The sequence below is a fragment of the Scyliorhinus canicula genome, chromosome 8, assembly GCF_902713615.1.
Source record: "Scyliorhinus canicula chromosome 8, sScyCan1.1, whole genome shotgun sequence".
NCBI lineage: Eukaryota > Metazoa > Chordata > Chondrichthyes > Carcharhiniformes > Scyliorhinidae > Scyliorhinus > Scyliorhinus canicula.
In genome coordinates, this window is record NC_052153.1 from 67783294 (window position 1) to 67798370 (window position 15077).

General features: G+C 44.5%; 1 protein-coding gene across 1 annotated transcript in view; it reads right to left on the minus strand.

Annotated features, from left to right (window-relative positions):
- The window catches only part of LOC119970306 (fibrillin-2), a 433007-nt gene that overhangs the window by 171407 nt on the left and 246523 nt on the right, over window positions 1–15077 (minus strand). The window contains exons 15-17 of the mRNA XM_038804706.1: window positions 9985–10107; window positions 7902–8054; window positions 4883–4936 (exon numbers count right to left, since the gene is read on the minus strand). Of these exons, the coding sequence (XP_038660634.1) occupies window positions 4883–4936; window positions 7902–8054; window positions 9985–10107 (330 nt within the window). The remainder of the gene's footprint in view (window positions 1–4882; window positions 4937–7901; window positions 8055–9984; window positions 10108–15077) is intronic.

Sequence of the window (15077 nt, forward strand, 5' to 3'; positions counted from 1 at the left end):
GGCCCACCGATCAGCGGGTGGGCCTGTGCCGTGGGGGCACTCTTTTCCTTCCGCGTTGGCCATAGTCTTCACGATGGCGGACGCGGAAGTGACCCCCTCCCATGCGCATGTGCGGGGATGACGACAACAGCTGCTGACGCTCCGGCGCATGCGCGGACTTCCACTGGCCAGCTAAGTCCCTTTGGCCCCGGCTGGCGTGGCGCCAAAGGCCGTTCCCGCCGGCCGGCGGGGCGCCAACCACTCCGGCGCAGGCCTAGCCCCTCAAGGTTAGGGCTTGGCCAGCGCCGGAGTGGTTCACGCCACTCCATCCCGCCGGGACCCCCCCCCGCCCCGCCAGGTAGGGGAGAATCCCGCCCCATGTTACAACGTTACAGGCCAAGAGCTGGATTGAAAAATCAGCCACAGCATTGCCTTCCTACAACACATCCTCCTGAGCCTAACACCCTCAATTTGATCATGGCTGATCCCATCCTGGCCTTAACTCCACTGTCCAGCCTGCTCTCCATAGCCCTTCAACCCGTTACCAATTAAAAATCTGTCTTAACTCCTCCTTAAATTTACTCACTGCCCCTGCATCCACCGCACTCTGGGGTAGCGAATTCCACAGATTCACAGCCCTTTGGGAGTAGTTTTTCCTCAAATCTGTTTTAAATTTGCTACCTCTTATTCTAAGATTATGACCTCATTTTAGAATGCCCCACAAGAGGAAGCATCAGCTTCACGCCTACTTTATCCATACCTTTTTGCATCTTGTATACCTCAATTAGATAACCCCACATTCTTCTAAATTTAGAGAGTATCGGCCTAAACTGTTCAATCTCTCTTCATATCACAAACCCCTCATCTCTGGAATCAATCTAGTGAACCTCCTCTGAACTGCCTCCAATGCCACTACATCTTTCCTCAAATAAGGGGCCCAAAACTGTGCACAATACTCCAGGTGAGGTCTTACCAATGTCTTGTATAGTTGGAACAACACCTCCTTACCTTCATACTCAATTCCTTTTATTATATATGCCAACATTCCATTGGCTTTCCTTATTATTTGCTGCATCTGCATGTTTTTTTTCTATAACTCATGCTTGAGGACACCCAGATCCCTCTGCATCGGTGCACCCCGAAGTATCTCCCCATTTAGATAATAAGTTGCCTTTCCATTTTTTCTGCCTAAATGCATGACCTCACACTTATCCACATTAAATTCCATCTGCCACATTTTGACCCACTCTCCTAACTTATCTATATTGATTTGTATGGATTTTGGCCCAGGCTGAGGGCACCTGTGGCATTGCCCAGTGGGAGGTGGCACAATCACTGGGTGATGTGGCACAGTCCCAGAAGGAGGTGGCCCACTCGCTGTGCTCCGTGGCCATGAGCATTGAGACCCTGGTTGAGACAGGAGCGGATCTCCAGGACAGGCAGGGCCAGGTGGCGGGGCAGCCTCAGGGGTTAGACACGGTCGCACCCCTGTCCCAAAGGGGCCAAAATAAAAGTGGAATAATCAGATAATTTGAATTAAGTGACTTTGAACATTGAATAGTAGGTTGCATAGCCTGGATTTTGCAATATGAACAATGGTGGGGCTATAAACGCTATGGATTAAATTGGAAAGCAACTTCTCGCGGCCACACATCAGGAAGCTTCTGTCCAATTTGTCCTCCTCCAGAACCTTTGTTACACTGGAATCTTGCTGAGTGATTTGCCATTAAAACATAATAAGGCCATGAACTTGCAGTACTTTGTCACTAATTACCCACTCGTCATCAATGTAAATCAGGAAGCTTACAGAAAGCAGCATGTTCAGGAAAGCTGCGCTACTGAGTTCCCAGCTCATAGCTTCACCTTTCAGCATGGAGATGGAACGTGACTTGGGCCTAAGATCGGAACCTGCGTGGCTCAATAGGATCCTTCAAAGTGACTGGTTGAAGAAACATGATGTTGCTTGCTCTGCACAACAGTTTCTGAATTCCCTGTGACGGTCACAACACTGAGATGGATCATACATTGAAAAAAGAAGAGGTAAGAAATCTACTTGACCTCTTCGTCCCAGATGAATCAGTCCATGACAGTATAGGGAAGAGTTTCCACCACCATGCTGGTGTTGTGGAGTTGAAGTCCCATCTTCACACTGAGGATATCCTCCACCATGTGGTGTGGCACTACCAATGTGCTAAATGGGATGGGTTTCAAACAGATCTTGCAACTCAAAACTGGGAATCCTGTGGGGCCTCCGTCGCAGCAGAATTTTATTCAACTACAATCAGTAATGTCATGGCCCAGCATATCTCCCACTTTACTATTACCATCAAACTGGAGGATCAACGCTGGCTCAATGCAGAGTGCAGAGGGGCATGCAAGGAGTAACACCAGGCACACCTAAGAATGATATGCCAAGTGAGTGAGACTCAGGACTACTTGTATGCCAAACTATGTATGCAGCCTGCGATAGGCATAGCTAAGTAATTCTACAACCAACGGATCAGATTTAAACACTGCAGTCCTGCCACATCCAGTCCGTAATGGTGGTGCTGGATAATTAAATAACCAACTGGAGGAGGAGGCTCCACAAATATGCCAATCCTCAATGATGGGGGAGCCCAGCATATCAGTGCAAAAGTCAAGGTTGAAGCATTTGCAACCATCGTCAGACAGAAATGCTGAGAGAATGATCCATTTTGACCTCCTGAATAAGGTCCCCAGCATCACAGATGTCAGTCTTTAGCAAATTTGATTCATTTCACATGATATCAAGGAATAGCTGAAGGCACTGGATACTGCAAAAAGCTATGGGCCCTGACAATATTCCAACAATAATACTCACGACTTGTGCTCCAGAACCATCTGTGCCCTTGTTCCAGTACATCTAAAACACTGGCATCTACCTGGCAATGAAACATTGCCCACATATGTCCGGTACACAAAAAACAAGAAATGTCCAAGTCCACCAATTGCCGCTCCATCAAAGGTGGAAGATGTAATTGACAGTGCTATCAAGTGGCACTTATTCAGCAATGACCTGCTCACTGACTCTCAGTTTGGCTTTCTCCAGGGCCATTCAGCTCCTGACCCAATTACAGCCTTGGTCCAAACATGGACAAAAGAGCTGAATTCAAAAGGTGAGGTGAGAATGCCCTTGACATCAAAGTAACATTTGACTGAATGTGGCATTAAAGAGCCCCAGCAAAATATAGTCAATGGGAATCAGGGGAAAACCTTCCACTGGTTGGAGTCATACCTAGTTCAAAGGAAGATAGTTGTGCCTTTTGGAGGTCAATCATCGCAGTCCAAGGACATTGTTGCAGAAGGCCCAGCCACCTTTAGCTACGTCATCAATGGCCTTCCTTCTGTCATAAGGTCAGAAGTGGGGATGTTCAGTGATCACTGCATAATGTTCGGGATCATCTGTGACTCCTCAGATACTGAAGCAGTCCATGTTCATATGTAGCAAGACTTGGGCAACATTCAGGCTTGGGTTGACAAGTGGCAAGTAACATTCACACCTCACATTGGTACCAGGCAATGATCATCACCAACAAGGTTGAATCTAACCATCTCCCCATGACATTCAATGACATTGCCGCTACTGGATCCTCCATTATCAACATCCTGGAGGTTAGGATTTAACAGAAACTGAATTGGACCAGCCATACAAGACCAGGTCAGAAGCTGTGAATTCTGTGGCGGTAAATCATCACCTCATTCCCCAAAGTCTGCTCACCGTTTGCAAGGCAGAAATCAAGAATGTGATGAAATACTTTCCACCTGCATGCATCAGTGCATCTTCAACAACACCTAACAAGCTCAACACCATCCAGGGGAAAGCAGACTGCCTGATTGGCGCCTCATCCACTGTCTTAAACATTCACCCTCTCCACCACTGACGCACAGTGGCAGCAGTTTGTGCCATCTACAAAATGAATTGCAGGAACTTATTCTTTGATAGCACCTTATAAACCTGCAATGTCTTCTGACACCTAGAAGGTCAAGGCCAATATTCGCCTGCAAACACCACCACCTGCAAGTTCCCCTTGATGCCACACACTGTACTGACTTGGAACTGTATCGCCATTCCTTCACTGTCACTGGGTCAAGTCCTGGAATTTCGTCCTTGACACCACTGTGGGTGTTCTTACAACACATGGGACTTGAGCGGTTCAGAAAGGTGCTCTCCATCACCATTCCAAGGGCAAATGTGGATGGGCAATAAATGCAGGCCGAGCCAGTGATGCCCATGTCCCATGAAAGAATTCTTTTAAATTACCAAATGTTTGTGGGTATATGTAAGCATAATGAACTATGAACATTTTTCGTCACCGCTGACTGCAATATCTGGGTCATCAACTTAATCCATATCACCAAGAAGATGTCGTTACCTTCCAAGGCTTTCTATAGATTTTTTTTTTGCAAGATTAATTTTAACACAGATAACAGAGCTCAATCATCCTTTCAAACAAATTTTTTAAAAATGCAATGTATTTTCATCTTCTGGGTAATGCAAACTGGTGGCTGATTTACACAGAGTTGAGAGTCACTGTTTTAGTCAACGGCAATGAATACTGAAGAAAGGAAAATCGCCTCTGTGATCAGCAAAATCATAAAGTTTCTCTCTACAAAGTTTCATCAAACTGAACAGGAAAACTTGTTATTCTACTTGCTTATATGTAGGTAGCAATTTCTGAAAGGATTTCCAAACAAGGGCTGCATATATTTGACTTTAAAGTGTACTTGTGAATTTGTTTAATGAACTAAAGCCTCCAAAGTGTTGAATTCTGAACACATATGACCTAGCAATTTTTTACTCAGGATCAAGAACTGCAAAGATACAGAATTAGCAGAACATAGATTTATTTTGCCTTGAAATGAGAATATTTTTCAAGTATACCTCTTCCATCAGCTGTAATGCCAATTCCACTGCTACACAGGGCCTGGAATTCAGCTGTAAAAGCAGAGCAAGAAGTTAATTAACAACCGTGAACTTGGAAAGCCGGAATCCCCAGCTCATCCGATAATAAAATTCCGATAGAGATGAAGTTTCAAACACGGTCATACTTCAAATATAAATAAAACATACAGAAATGCAAATGCTATTATAGACATCAAATTAATATTTGCAGTTTCTATCTTAAACGTGAAATACACTGAATTTATTCAAAGCAAAGTTAGACAGATTTTTGCAGGCAAGCGAGTCAAAGATTATGGGGGCGTCAGGAAAGTAGAGATGAGAGCCCAACACCTTGGCCATATGAACATGTGAATTACGAGCAGGAGTAGGCCACTCGGCCCCTCCAGCCTTCCCTGTTATTCAGTAAGATCAAGGCTGGTCTGATTGTAACTTCAACCCCACATTTCTGCCTACTCTCAATATAACCTCCTTGTTCATTAATCTTTTAATATCGGTCTTAAAATTATTCAAAGACTGCTTCCACTGCCTTTTGAGGAAGCAAATTCCAAAGACTTAAAACACTCAAGAGAAAATATTTCTCCTCATCTTCGTCTCTAATGAATGACGGTGACACCTAGTTTTAGAGGAAACATCCTCTCCATATCCATCCTGTCAATATCCTTCAGGATCTTAAAGTTGTCTTGATCTTAGTGAACAACAGAATAGGCTCGAAGAGGCTACTCCTGCTCTTAAATCCTAAATGGAAATTACAAATTAAGAATCTGTGGGATACAATGGTCACTAAATGGGGAGAACCTGGGGCGGGATTCTGTGATCCTGAGGCTAAGTGTTGACGCCGTCGGAAACGCCGTCGGGTTTCTCGACGGCGTCAACACGGCCTCAGGGCCAGCAATTCTGGCCCCTACGCCAGCATGGCACTGGAACGGTTCATATAAAATGGGCGCTGTGGGATCCGCGCATGCGCACTGGCACCGGCGCCAACGCGTGCATGCGCAGTGGCTTCCTTCAACGCGCCGGCCCCAACGCAACATGCGCAGGACTACAGCGGCTGCCGCAGAGGATAGGAGGCCCCCAGCCAGAGAGGCCGGCCCGCAGATCGGTGGGCCCCAATCACGGGCCAGGCCACATCGGAGGCCCCCCCTGGGATCGGACCCCCCCCAACAGGCCACCCCCTGACCCGTTCCACGGCGATTTCCCGCCGGCTGAGAGCAGGTGTGGACAGCGCCGGCGGGACTCAGCTTTCTTACGACGACCGCTCGGCCCTTCCCGGGCTGAGAATCGGCGAGCTGGCCACGTAGAGCGGCCCCCGACCGGCGCCGCGCCAACCACGCTCTGCGGAGAATCGCATGCCGGCATGGCATGATTCGCGCCGGTCACGGGGATTCTCCGGCCCGGCCCGGCCCTGGGCTGAAAGAATCCGTCCCCTGATTTTTAAATATGTGTAGCACATTTGGGTCAATAGAATGAATGGACAATGGTTAAATATATCAATACTGTATAAAGCGGTGGAAATAAATATAAATTATGAACTGTGAAAAACTTTTAAACTGTGGGTTCAAAATTAGTGATATTATTACAAGTGGTCATTCTTCATATGCAATCCTTGTATCCACAGAACATTTCTACAGCATTGCCAGCAAACCTCATTCTGTCTTACTCCTCACATGAGCACTAATCCAGTGCATTGTGACCAAGGCTGTAACTGGATGGTTTTCTTATATTGTAATTGTGAATATACATCGAAAGTACTCTACTGGCTGCAAAGCATTTCAGGATGCCCCAATGTTGTGAAAGGTATTATATGTTGTTAAATTATTTCTTTCTTAACAATCAGAAGGAGGGTATCTTGGCTGAGTTCCCTTCTTCAGCCCAACGATACTGAAGCCAGTCGTCGTTACATTCCCTCTGCTGCTCGATTTGAAGTTGTCTAACATAATTCTAAGGGATAAATCCTTGGTACTTCTTGGTGGCTAAATATTACTGCAGGCATTAAGTTGCCTCAGAGAAAAACATTCTAATATACAAGGTGGACAGAGACATTTCCAAAATGACCCATATTAAACTTTCATTCAGGATTTAATTGGCACAAGTGTGGCAGAATCCAAAGAAATTGTTGTGAACAGATGCTCAGGTGAAAATGCGATTGAGCCTCAGGCACGTCTAGAATTAAGTGATTAATTGTCTGAAAGATTGTTTTTCACCTATTGGTGCCAATATTTGGATGGGCCACTTGTTCCATTTTAATCAATTCAGCATATTTCAAGGGAAATTGTTTACAATGTTCTATGAACGTCTTATGAAATGTGCGTTAAGTTGCCATTGTTTGCAGGCTCGAGGAGAGACACAGATGGTGGAGATGGTTTTGCACGGTCGCACAAAACAGGTGGTAGTGAACTGGCAACCTATTTCACATTTGCTCCATTTTCTTTCCCGCTGAAGTCACCAAGATGGGAAGCCAGTCAGAGTGTAAAACCGATTACTGATTTGCGACTGCCAATTTTGTGCTCCTGCTCAAATCTAATTCACCTCCATTGTGATGATTCCCAGAAAGTCTGAAGAGAACTGACAGTTTGAGAATATCTCCTGTCAGGTTTCTACTGAACCCTGTAAAGGCCTGGAGGTGCTGTTCAAGGAGATCAATTATAATTCACAATGGATTAGCTAAAAGCATTACATTAGAATCCCTGGTCCCTTTAACACAGGAGTTTTAAAAATGAGTTAATCACACAGCTGATTACAACTATTTTCTGGTTTGCCTCAGAAATCGGAAAATTGAAACAAACAGATGGAAATTAATGAGCTAAACGTTAAATGCTTATTTCCATTGAAAGCAAAGAAAATATAAAAGACGTCCCTACCGTAAAGCCAGCATTTATTTGTAACTGTTAAAACCCTTTTTAGATACAGTCACAGGCGTTTGAATGAATGAAGCATCACTGAATTTCTCCCATCTTTTTAAAACCTCCTGCTTTGGCCTCATGTCAAAATGAAAATGTACCTGAGTTTCTCGCTGGACAAGGCTGGCATGGCTCTCCAAACCCATTATCTGAACTTGCACAGCAGCACTCTGACTTTGTCACTGCCCCATGGAATGCACGGACACACAGCCCCTTCTTAATTCCTCCATAGCATGTGCTGCGCATATGGGTGTCTAGAACGATTAAAGAAAACACGATGAAGAAGCATTCACAGACCTTGGATGCTGTTCACATTGTCTGGAATTTGAGTCAGGAAACTTTTTTTTTTAAGTTCAAACTGTTTATCAAAGCCCTATTCAGTGCTAGTCACCAAGACACAACTATTGCACTGAAGGCAGAGATCATCTGAGTGATGACAAGTGGACAAATGAGTAGCCTCAAACACACAGCTTTGCCTAAAAATGGTATTTCAAACACAAGTACTTTACCGATCTGTCATTCGGTGTCTGAAATACTGGTGAAAACATAGTTTAGCTTTCAGTATTAAAAGAAAATCGTTAAGTCCAACTCTTCCAAAACTACTGATCATTCAAACAGAAAAGAGCTTTTCAATTACATTTTTCTTCCTGTTCGCTCTTGGCTTTTTGAAAAAACAATCATGCTACAGAATATTTGTAGAACAGTGTGGAAAATGTTAACACCACTGATGCTTTTAAGTACTCAAATGCATGCTGAGAACATGTTACATAAAATGGTCTCTTTTATATACTGGAAGCAAGCAGTGGGTTTTAATGGATTTATATTCACAGTTTTTTTAAAGCATTATAGGTCAAGCAGAGCGTTGAGAAACGAGCTTTAACTAATTTACAATAGAGCAAAACATTCTAATGGAACAATGTTTAAATCACAAATGACAGCTCCTGAAGTATCCTAAGAGGCTGACCTTTGTGCCTATTAGGCATCTGGTTCAACTTTTACAACCCTTTACAACACTTTGGGGAAAATTAAGGCATTCTTCAAATATGACTGCAATCCTCATGAAGTGTTGCTATATTCCCAGTTGATCCTCTTGCTTGACATGTTGTGTTTGTTTTTAGAGTTCCTGGAAATACATGCTTTTCAGCTGAATGCTGACAATAGTGTTGGAGTATCAAAGAGGCAACATACAGACAGATAGAGATAGTGAATAGGGGGGCCTTTTTCATTACAACCCATTCACGGCAATCAGATGAGGATTTCAACGTCAACAGCATTGCTAAAGGTCCTATTCCTTAGACAGTTCAGAATCAATGCTCATTATTAAATTGCAGTGGACTTGTTCCACCTGTCTGCTGCCACCTTTCATGTTACCAGAAGTACAAAAGGAAGATCTGTTTTCAGGAATTTGATGATAAACGCCCTCTGACTCTTATATGCCTGATGGCACAAGTTAATTTGTGGTTGAAGCACAAGCTGATCCAGTTTCCTATGAAAAGATGGGTTTTGGACACTAACCAGGATGTGTCGTAATAAACTTTGATATGATGACATGACAATACACGGGAAAATTAACAACAGTTATAAGATCCTTTAAGTGTCCTTAATGATTCAGAATGTGTTCAATGACCAGCTTTAAGCTACCTGATATTAAATTTATCTTTAGTGATGATTTTACAATAAGGAAATGTTCAGTATGTCAGAAGTTTTAACAGCTTTTTATTCATTTATTTCAGTTTAAAAATTTTTTTTTTAAGAGTACACAATTTTTTGTTCCCAATTGAGGGGCAATTTAGCATGGCCAATTCACCAACCCTGCACATCTTTGGGTTGTGGGGGTGAGACCCATGCTGACACGGGGAGAATGTGCAAACTCCACACGGACAGTGACCCGGAGCCGGGATCGAACCTGAGTCCTCGGTGCCATTAGGCAGCAGTGCTAACCACTGCACCACCGTGACGCCCCTCATTCAATTTTGCACTTTTTCCATGAATGCGCAGATCTGATTATATTCAACTGGTCTGAGCCAAAATACAAGAGATTTCTAAAATGTTCCTGAAGCAATTTTAATTCTCAAAAAGTCTGAAGCGTGGAGAGTTCTGGCATATTGTGAAAGAATGAATTGAGAATAACAGGAATGACAGTTCTTTGCAGGTCATTTTCTGAAATTATATAGTCTCTCTTACCGACACAAACCCGCCCATCCACACCAACAGCGAGGCCTGGGGGGCACTCACACCTGAAAGAGCCTTCAGTGTTGATGCAGCGACCATTCATACAGATTCCTGGTGTCTGGCATTCATCAGTATCTGAAGAGAGAAGCACAAAATGTTATTACCTTCTCAATATTATTATTTCAGCTAACACACACTGATGATTCTGTTAAAAATTATTTTCTTGTTTGGCCTCAATGTTTTATTATCTCCTAACTGGCGCCCTTTTTTTAAAAGAATGCTCGGCTCGCTAAGTTCTCATACTGACATCGAAAATCACTGAAAGCGCACCCGACACACATTATGAAGTTAGCAGTTGGAACAGTTTAAGAGTAAGGCGGAGTGTGAACAACACAACAGTCTTTGTCATGGCAATATCTTTGTTTACCCCCTTTCTCATTGTTGGGTTCTCATTACTAATACTCTATGTTGCATATAAACTCTCATCACAAAGCTCTTAACTTCCTGGATATTAACTTTTAACTTTCCATGTTAATTTTATATCACAGAACATTCATTACACTGGGCCAGAATATGCTGTAAAAGTAACAGTGAGATTAACGGCGCTCTTTTATTTATGGAAAAGTGGACAGCACCTAGAGGTGAGTACAGATGCAGAGTTAGATGAAAATTCCATTAGCTGCTGTGTGTCTTGCGTTGCCTTGTGCAAAATGACATCTTGCCATCTGACTCCACATTTAAATGTATTGAATTGTGCGAAGTTTTGTACTTATGTTATACATACAAACCAAACTTGTCAAATAAAGTTAGGGCTTATACATTCTAATGTAAGTATTGATTTTAATTATCATTTTAATGATGTACCAAACCTTAATCACCGATTAACAACCTCTTTGCAGTCTCTTGTGGCGCAAATGGTTTGTGTGTTTGGCTATTAATTAAAAAATGTTGGATCAAGCCATCCGTGTAAAGATTTGCAGTGTGTTGTATCAGCTGTAGCTCAATTTGTAGCAGTTTGCCTTTTGAAACACAAGGTTCGATTCATTCCTAGATTTGAGCACCAAAATCAAGGCTGCCATTCCAGTGCAGTACAGAGGGAGTGCTGCACTGTCAGAGAATCTGTCTTTAAGATGAGATGTTAAACCGAGACAGCATCTGCTTTTTTTGGCTGGATGCAAAACATCCCAAGGCACTATTCTGAAGAAGAGCAGGGAAGTTATGTTTTGGCCATGGATTATGCCTAAATATTCACGTTGTCTGCTTAAAGATCCATACACAGACCACAGGACAAATGGAGAGGTGGTTGAAATTGCAAGAGCAAGAAGAGCTCTTAAAAAGTGACAACCAGAATAGAAAATAACAGTATTTTGGCCATTCAATCAGCCGAAAAACTTCAGAGATCTTTCCTAGAGGGCAAAGTAGAGGGCAGCAGAAAGAGCGGTCTGCGGGCATCACAGAGCAGTTGCAGATCAAATACAGTTGGATATGTGAGAATGGTGCAAAACAGGTGAGCGAGACATACCATGAGAGCAGATCTCCTGCTCGGAATAGCTGCAAGCTGCAGCAGCAGTAACAAGATCACAGAAGAGATAATCTTGTCATTAACAGGTTGTTTGCTGTGTACATGTTGGCTGCAGCAATTCTTACACCACAATAGTGACCATACTTCAAAACATTTCATTGGCTGTAAAGTATTTTAAAATGCCTGCTGATCAGGAAAAGCTTTATATAAATGTAAGTCTTTCTCTCAAGTGTCTTTGACTCTGGCACCAAAAAGTGCAGCTTAGCACAGTGCAGCCTCATTCCTTCAATTTGTGAAGTGCTGTTACAAAATTAGAAAAAAGATTTAAATAAAAAATATGTCCTTTTACTTTTTCTTCATTTTCTTATTCGATCTTCATTCTCACTCTTTATTTTGCTTTCTGTACCAGATTTGAATTCTCTATTTTAACTTGCACTTCTTGGACCGGATTTTACTAGCCTGCTAGGGTCAGGCTGGGGTCATCAAAATGGGCAGGAACGGTGTGTGTGTGACTGTATGTTGGGGGAGGGGGAAGTGGTTGAGTGCCTCTCACCTTCCTGCTAATATTGCATTTTAGCAGTAGCAGGTAAGATGGAGTATGGCCATCCCACAGAGAAGCCAATTGTATTACTTGAGTAGTCAATTAATGGCCTATTTCAGCTGCCGCTGTTTTTTTTAACCATTTAACACTTAGTGTAACACCCTGCTGAATTCTGGAGGCCTCTCTATGGTTTCAGTGGGCCTCCTAATCAGGCATTCCAATCAGATTCGCTGGGCCTCCTAATCAGGCCCATGGAATAGTCCCGAGGGGCAAAGGTTGCACCCATGTTAGCATCTCTCACTGCCCTCACTAACCACTCGATCCGGCAACTCTCGATCCAACTCACCGAATTGTGTGGGGCATGTCCAGTGCAGTTCCAGCAGTGGCCACTGCTCCCAAGGGTACTGCTGAGAGTGAAGAGTTCTCGGCACTCCAATTGTCCAGCAATCTGATATATTTTAAAGGGACAGGACTCCTGCCACATCAAATTAGTTGCTGAATGGGCCTAAAATGTGTCTCGGGGTGCTGCAAATGGCTGAGATGGGTTGTCCCCAGCAATTTAGCTGGGGTTCCTGTCCAACTGACTAAATTCAGCCCCCAATTCTGAAAGGGGAAAAGGAAGCAAGTCATTGGTAGCCAATGGACTTCTTCTTGGAGCATGAAGTATCTTCCAGCTTTAATTTTTTTTTAAAACTGAAAAATTCTTAGAGATTACAGATACAGCATATACTGGAGGCAAGCATTTCTTGGCAATCAACAACTCAAAATATGTGGCGGTTCAGGCCAAGATCTCCACAAGCCGGCAGGCCAGAAGGCCAGAGTGTCTATTCTCACTCTATCAACCTGCCAGCAACTTAGGTGATCTCTTCCCCTGACCATGTCTCCTCCGATATCAGTGAACATGCTTGAGGTAGTTAGAGATTCCACTTCAAACAACACCTGCTGTGGGCAGCAGGGTAGCATGGTGGTTAGCATAAATGCTTCACAGCTCCAGGGTCCCAGGTTCGATTCCCGGCTGGGTCACTGTCTGTGTGGAGTCTGCACGTCCTCCCCGTGTGTGCGTGGGTTTCCTCCGGGTGCTCCGGTTTCCTCCCACAGTCCAAAGATGTGCGGGTTAGGTGGATTGGCCATGCTAAAATTACCCGTAGTGTCCTAATAAAAAGTAAGGTTAGGGGGGGGGTTGTTGGGTTACGGGTGTAGGGTGGATACGTGGGTTTGAGTAGGGTGATCATGGCTCGGCACAACATTGAGGGCCGAAGGGCCTGTTCTGTGCTGTACTGTTCTATGTTCTATGTACCTATAGAAATGGTAAGCATGGACAATGCCAAGCATATCCAATTCCAGCTTAATTTGCAACTTTCTGCCATAAGTCCTGCCAGACTTCAGCAAAAGTGCACCAAATTAGCCACAGAACATTGTTCCCAGATTGCCCTGCAAATATTTGCCATCATTAATAATTGAAGTGGTAGTTGGACACCTGACTGGGCAGCGCTGCAGTACTTGTCATAACCCAGGGTTGCTAGTCGACAATGCTCTAAAGCAAGCAACAATCTTAAATTATGACTGTACCTCGCTATTTATTTGTGCACAACACTAGGGGGAGCACTTTCTGCACAGGTGCAATGTCAATCTCAATCATTTATTGTTTAAAGTGAGAGATGCTTTTTAATCCATGTCTGCTTTCTGGCACTGAATTATGCTTTTGTTTACAGCTGGTGTCTTAGAACTATCATCGTTACAACAAATATTTTGGAGCTTTATTTCTGACGGAGAGTTTTGCATAAAATAAAGGTTTGCAAATTATTAAATAAAACAACACTGGGCAGGATTCCCCACTCTCGCCGTGGTGGGGCTGTTGTGAACAAGACGGAAAATTTGGCCTTCCAGCCAAGACGGAATGGGCGGAATTCTCTGAAAATGGGGCTATGTCCCCACGTCGGCGGGAAAACCGGCGCAAACGACTCCTGCGTCAACGGCCCCCCAAAGTGAGGAATTCTGACCTTTCTAGGGGACTAGGTTGTCACTGCAGCCGTCCCTGTTGCTCCAAACGGCGCCGAAGGGCCGGCGCAGGTTTGTGCATGTGTGGGGCCGGCGGATTTCCACGCATTTGCGGGGGTTCTCTTCTCCGCAATGACCCCCAGGCAATATGGCGGAGCCCTACAAGGGCCCGGCATGGAGGAAAGAATGCCCCCACGGAAACAGCCCTCCCGCAGGATCGGTAGGTCCCGATCGTGGGCCAGGCCACCGTGCCCCCCCCCCCCCCGGCCAGGGGTCAGCCCCCCCCCCCCAGGGCCACCCCCGCATACTCACCTGCCAGGTCTCGCCAAGCGTGAGGTGAGCAATTCACACCGGCGGGATTCACGCGAGTGGGACTGGCCCAAACTGGATGGGCATTTGGCCCATCGAGGACCAGAGAATAGGGCAGCCGCCGTAGGGGCGGGGATTCTCCGGCCTGGCGGGGGGTTCGGAGGATCCCGGCCTTTATTCACTTTCAGCGGGACCAGAAAATCCCAGCCGCGAATGAGGATGGAACATTTCGGCTACTGTTTTTCAAATAATTAATTCAGTAGTGAATACAAGATGGCTGGGAGTGACAGGCAGATATTTTTATCCCAGCAATCTGTTAATACAAATTTCTTAAAATAGGTAAGAAAAAACAAAATCATTCCAGGAGGAGTTTGGAATGGGCTGGCCACAATGGGAAACCCCATTGGCTGGATGCTGGAATGGTGGATCCCGCTGCTAGCGGGGGTGCGCCGCACTGGAAAATGGGTCTGGAAAATGTGACCAAGTCCCATTATAGAGCAACTGAGCTAGTCAGACTTCGCAGAAATGCTCTGCACTTGCCCAACTTGTTCACTTGCAATACAGTTATGTTCATTTGTGCCTTCTGCGTTTATTTACAAAGGCATTCAGAGGCTTGTGATCAAAGCAGAACCAAAGCCAATTATTTTGAGATTTTCCAAGTGGATATGATTTGCACGAGGGTAAATTTCAACATCACCAAAGATGCAAAATGGGCACTAACAAATCGGCTCCCTG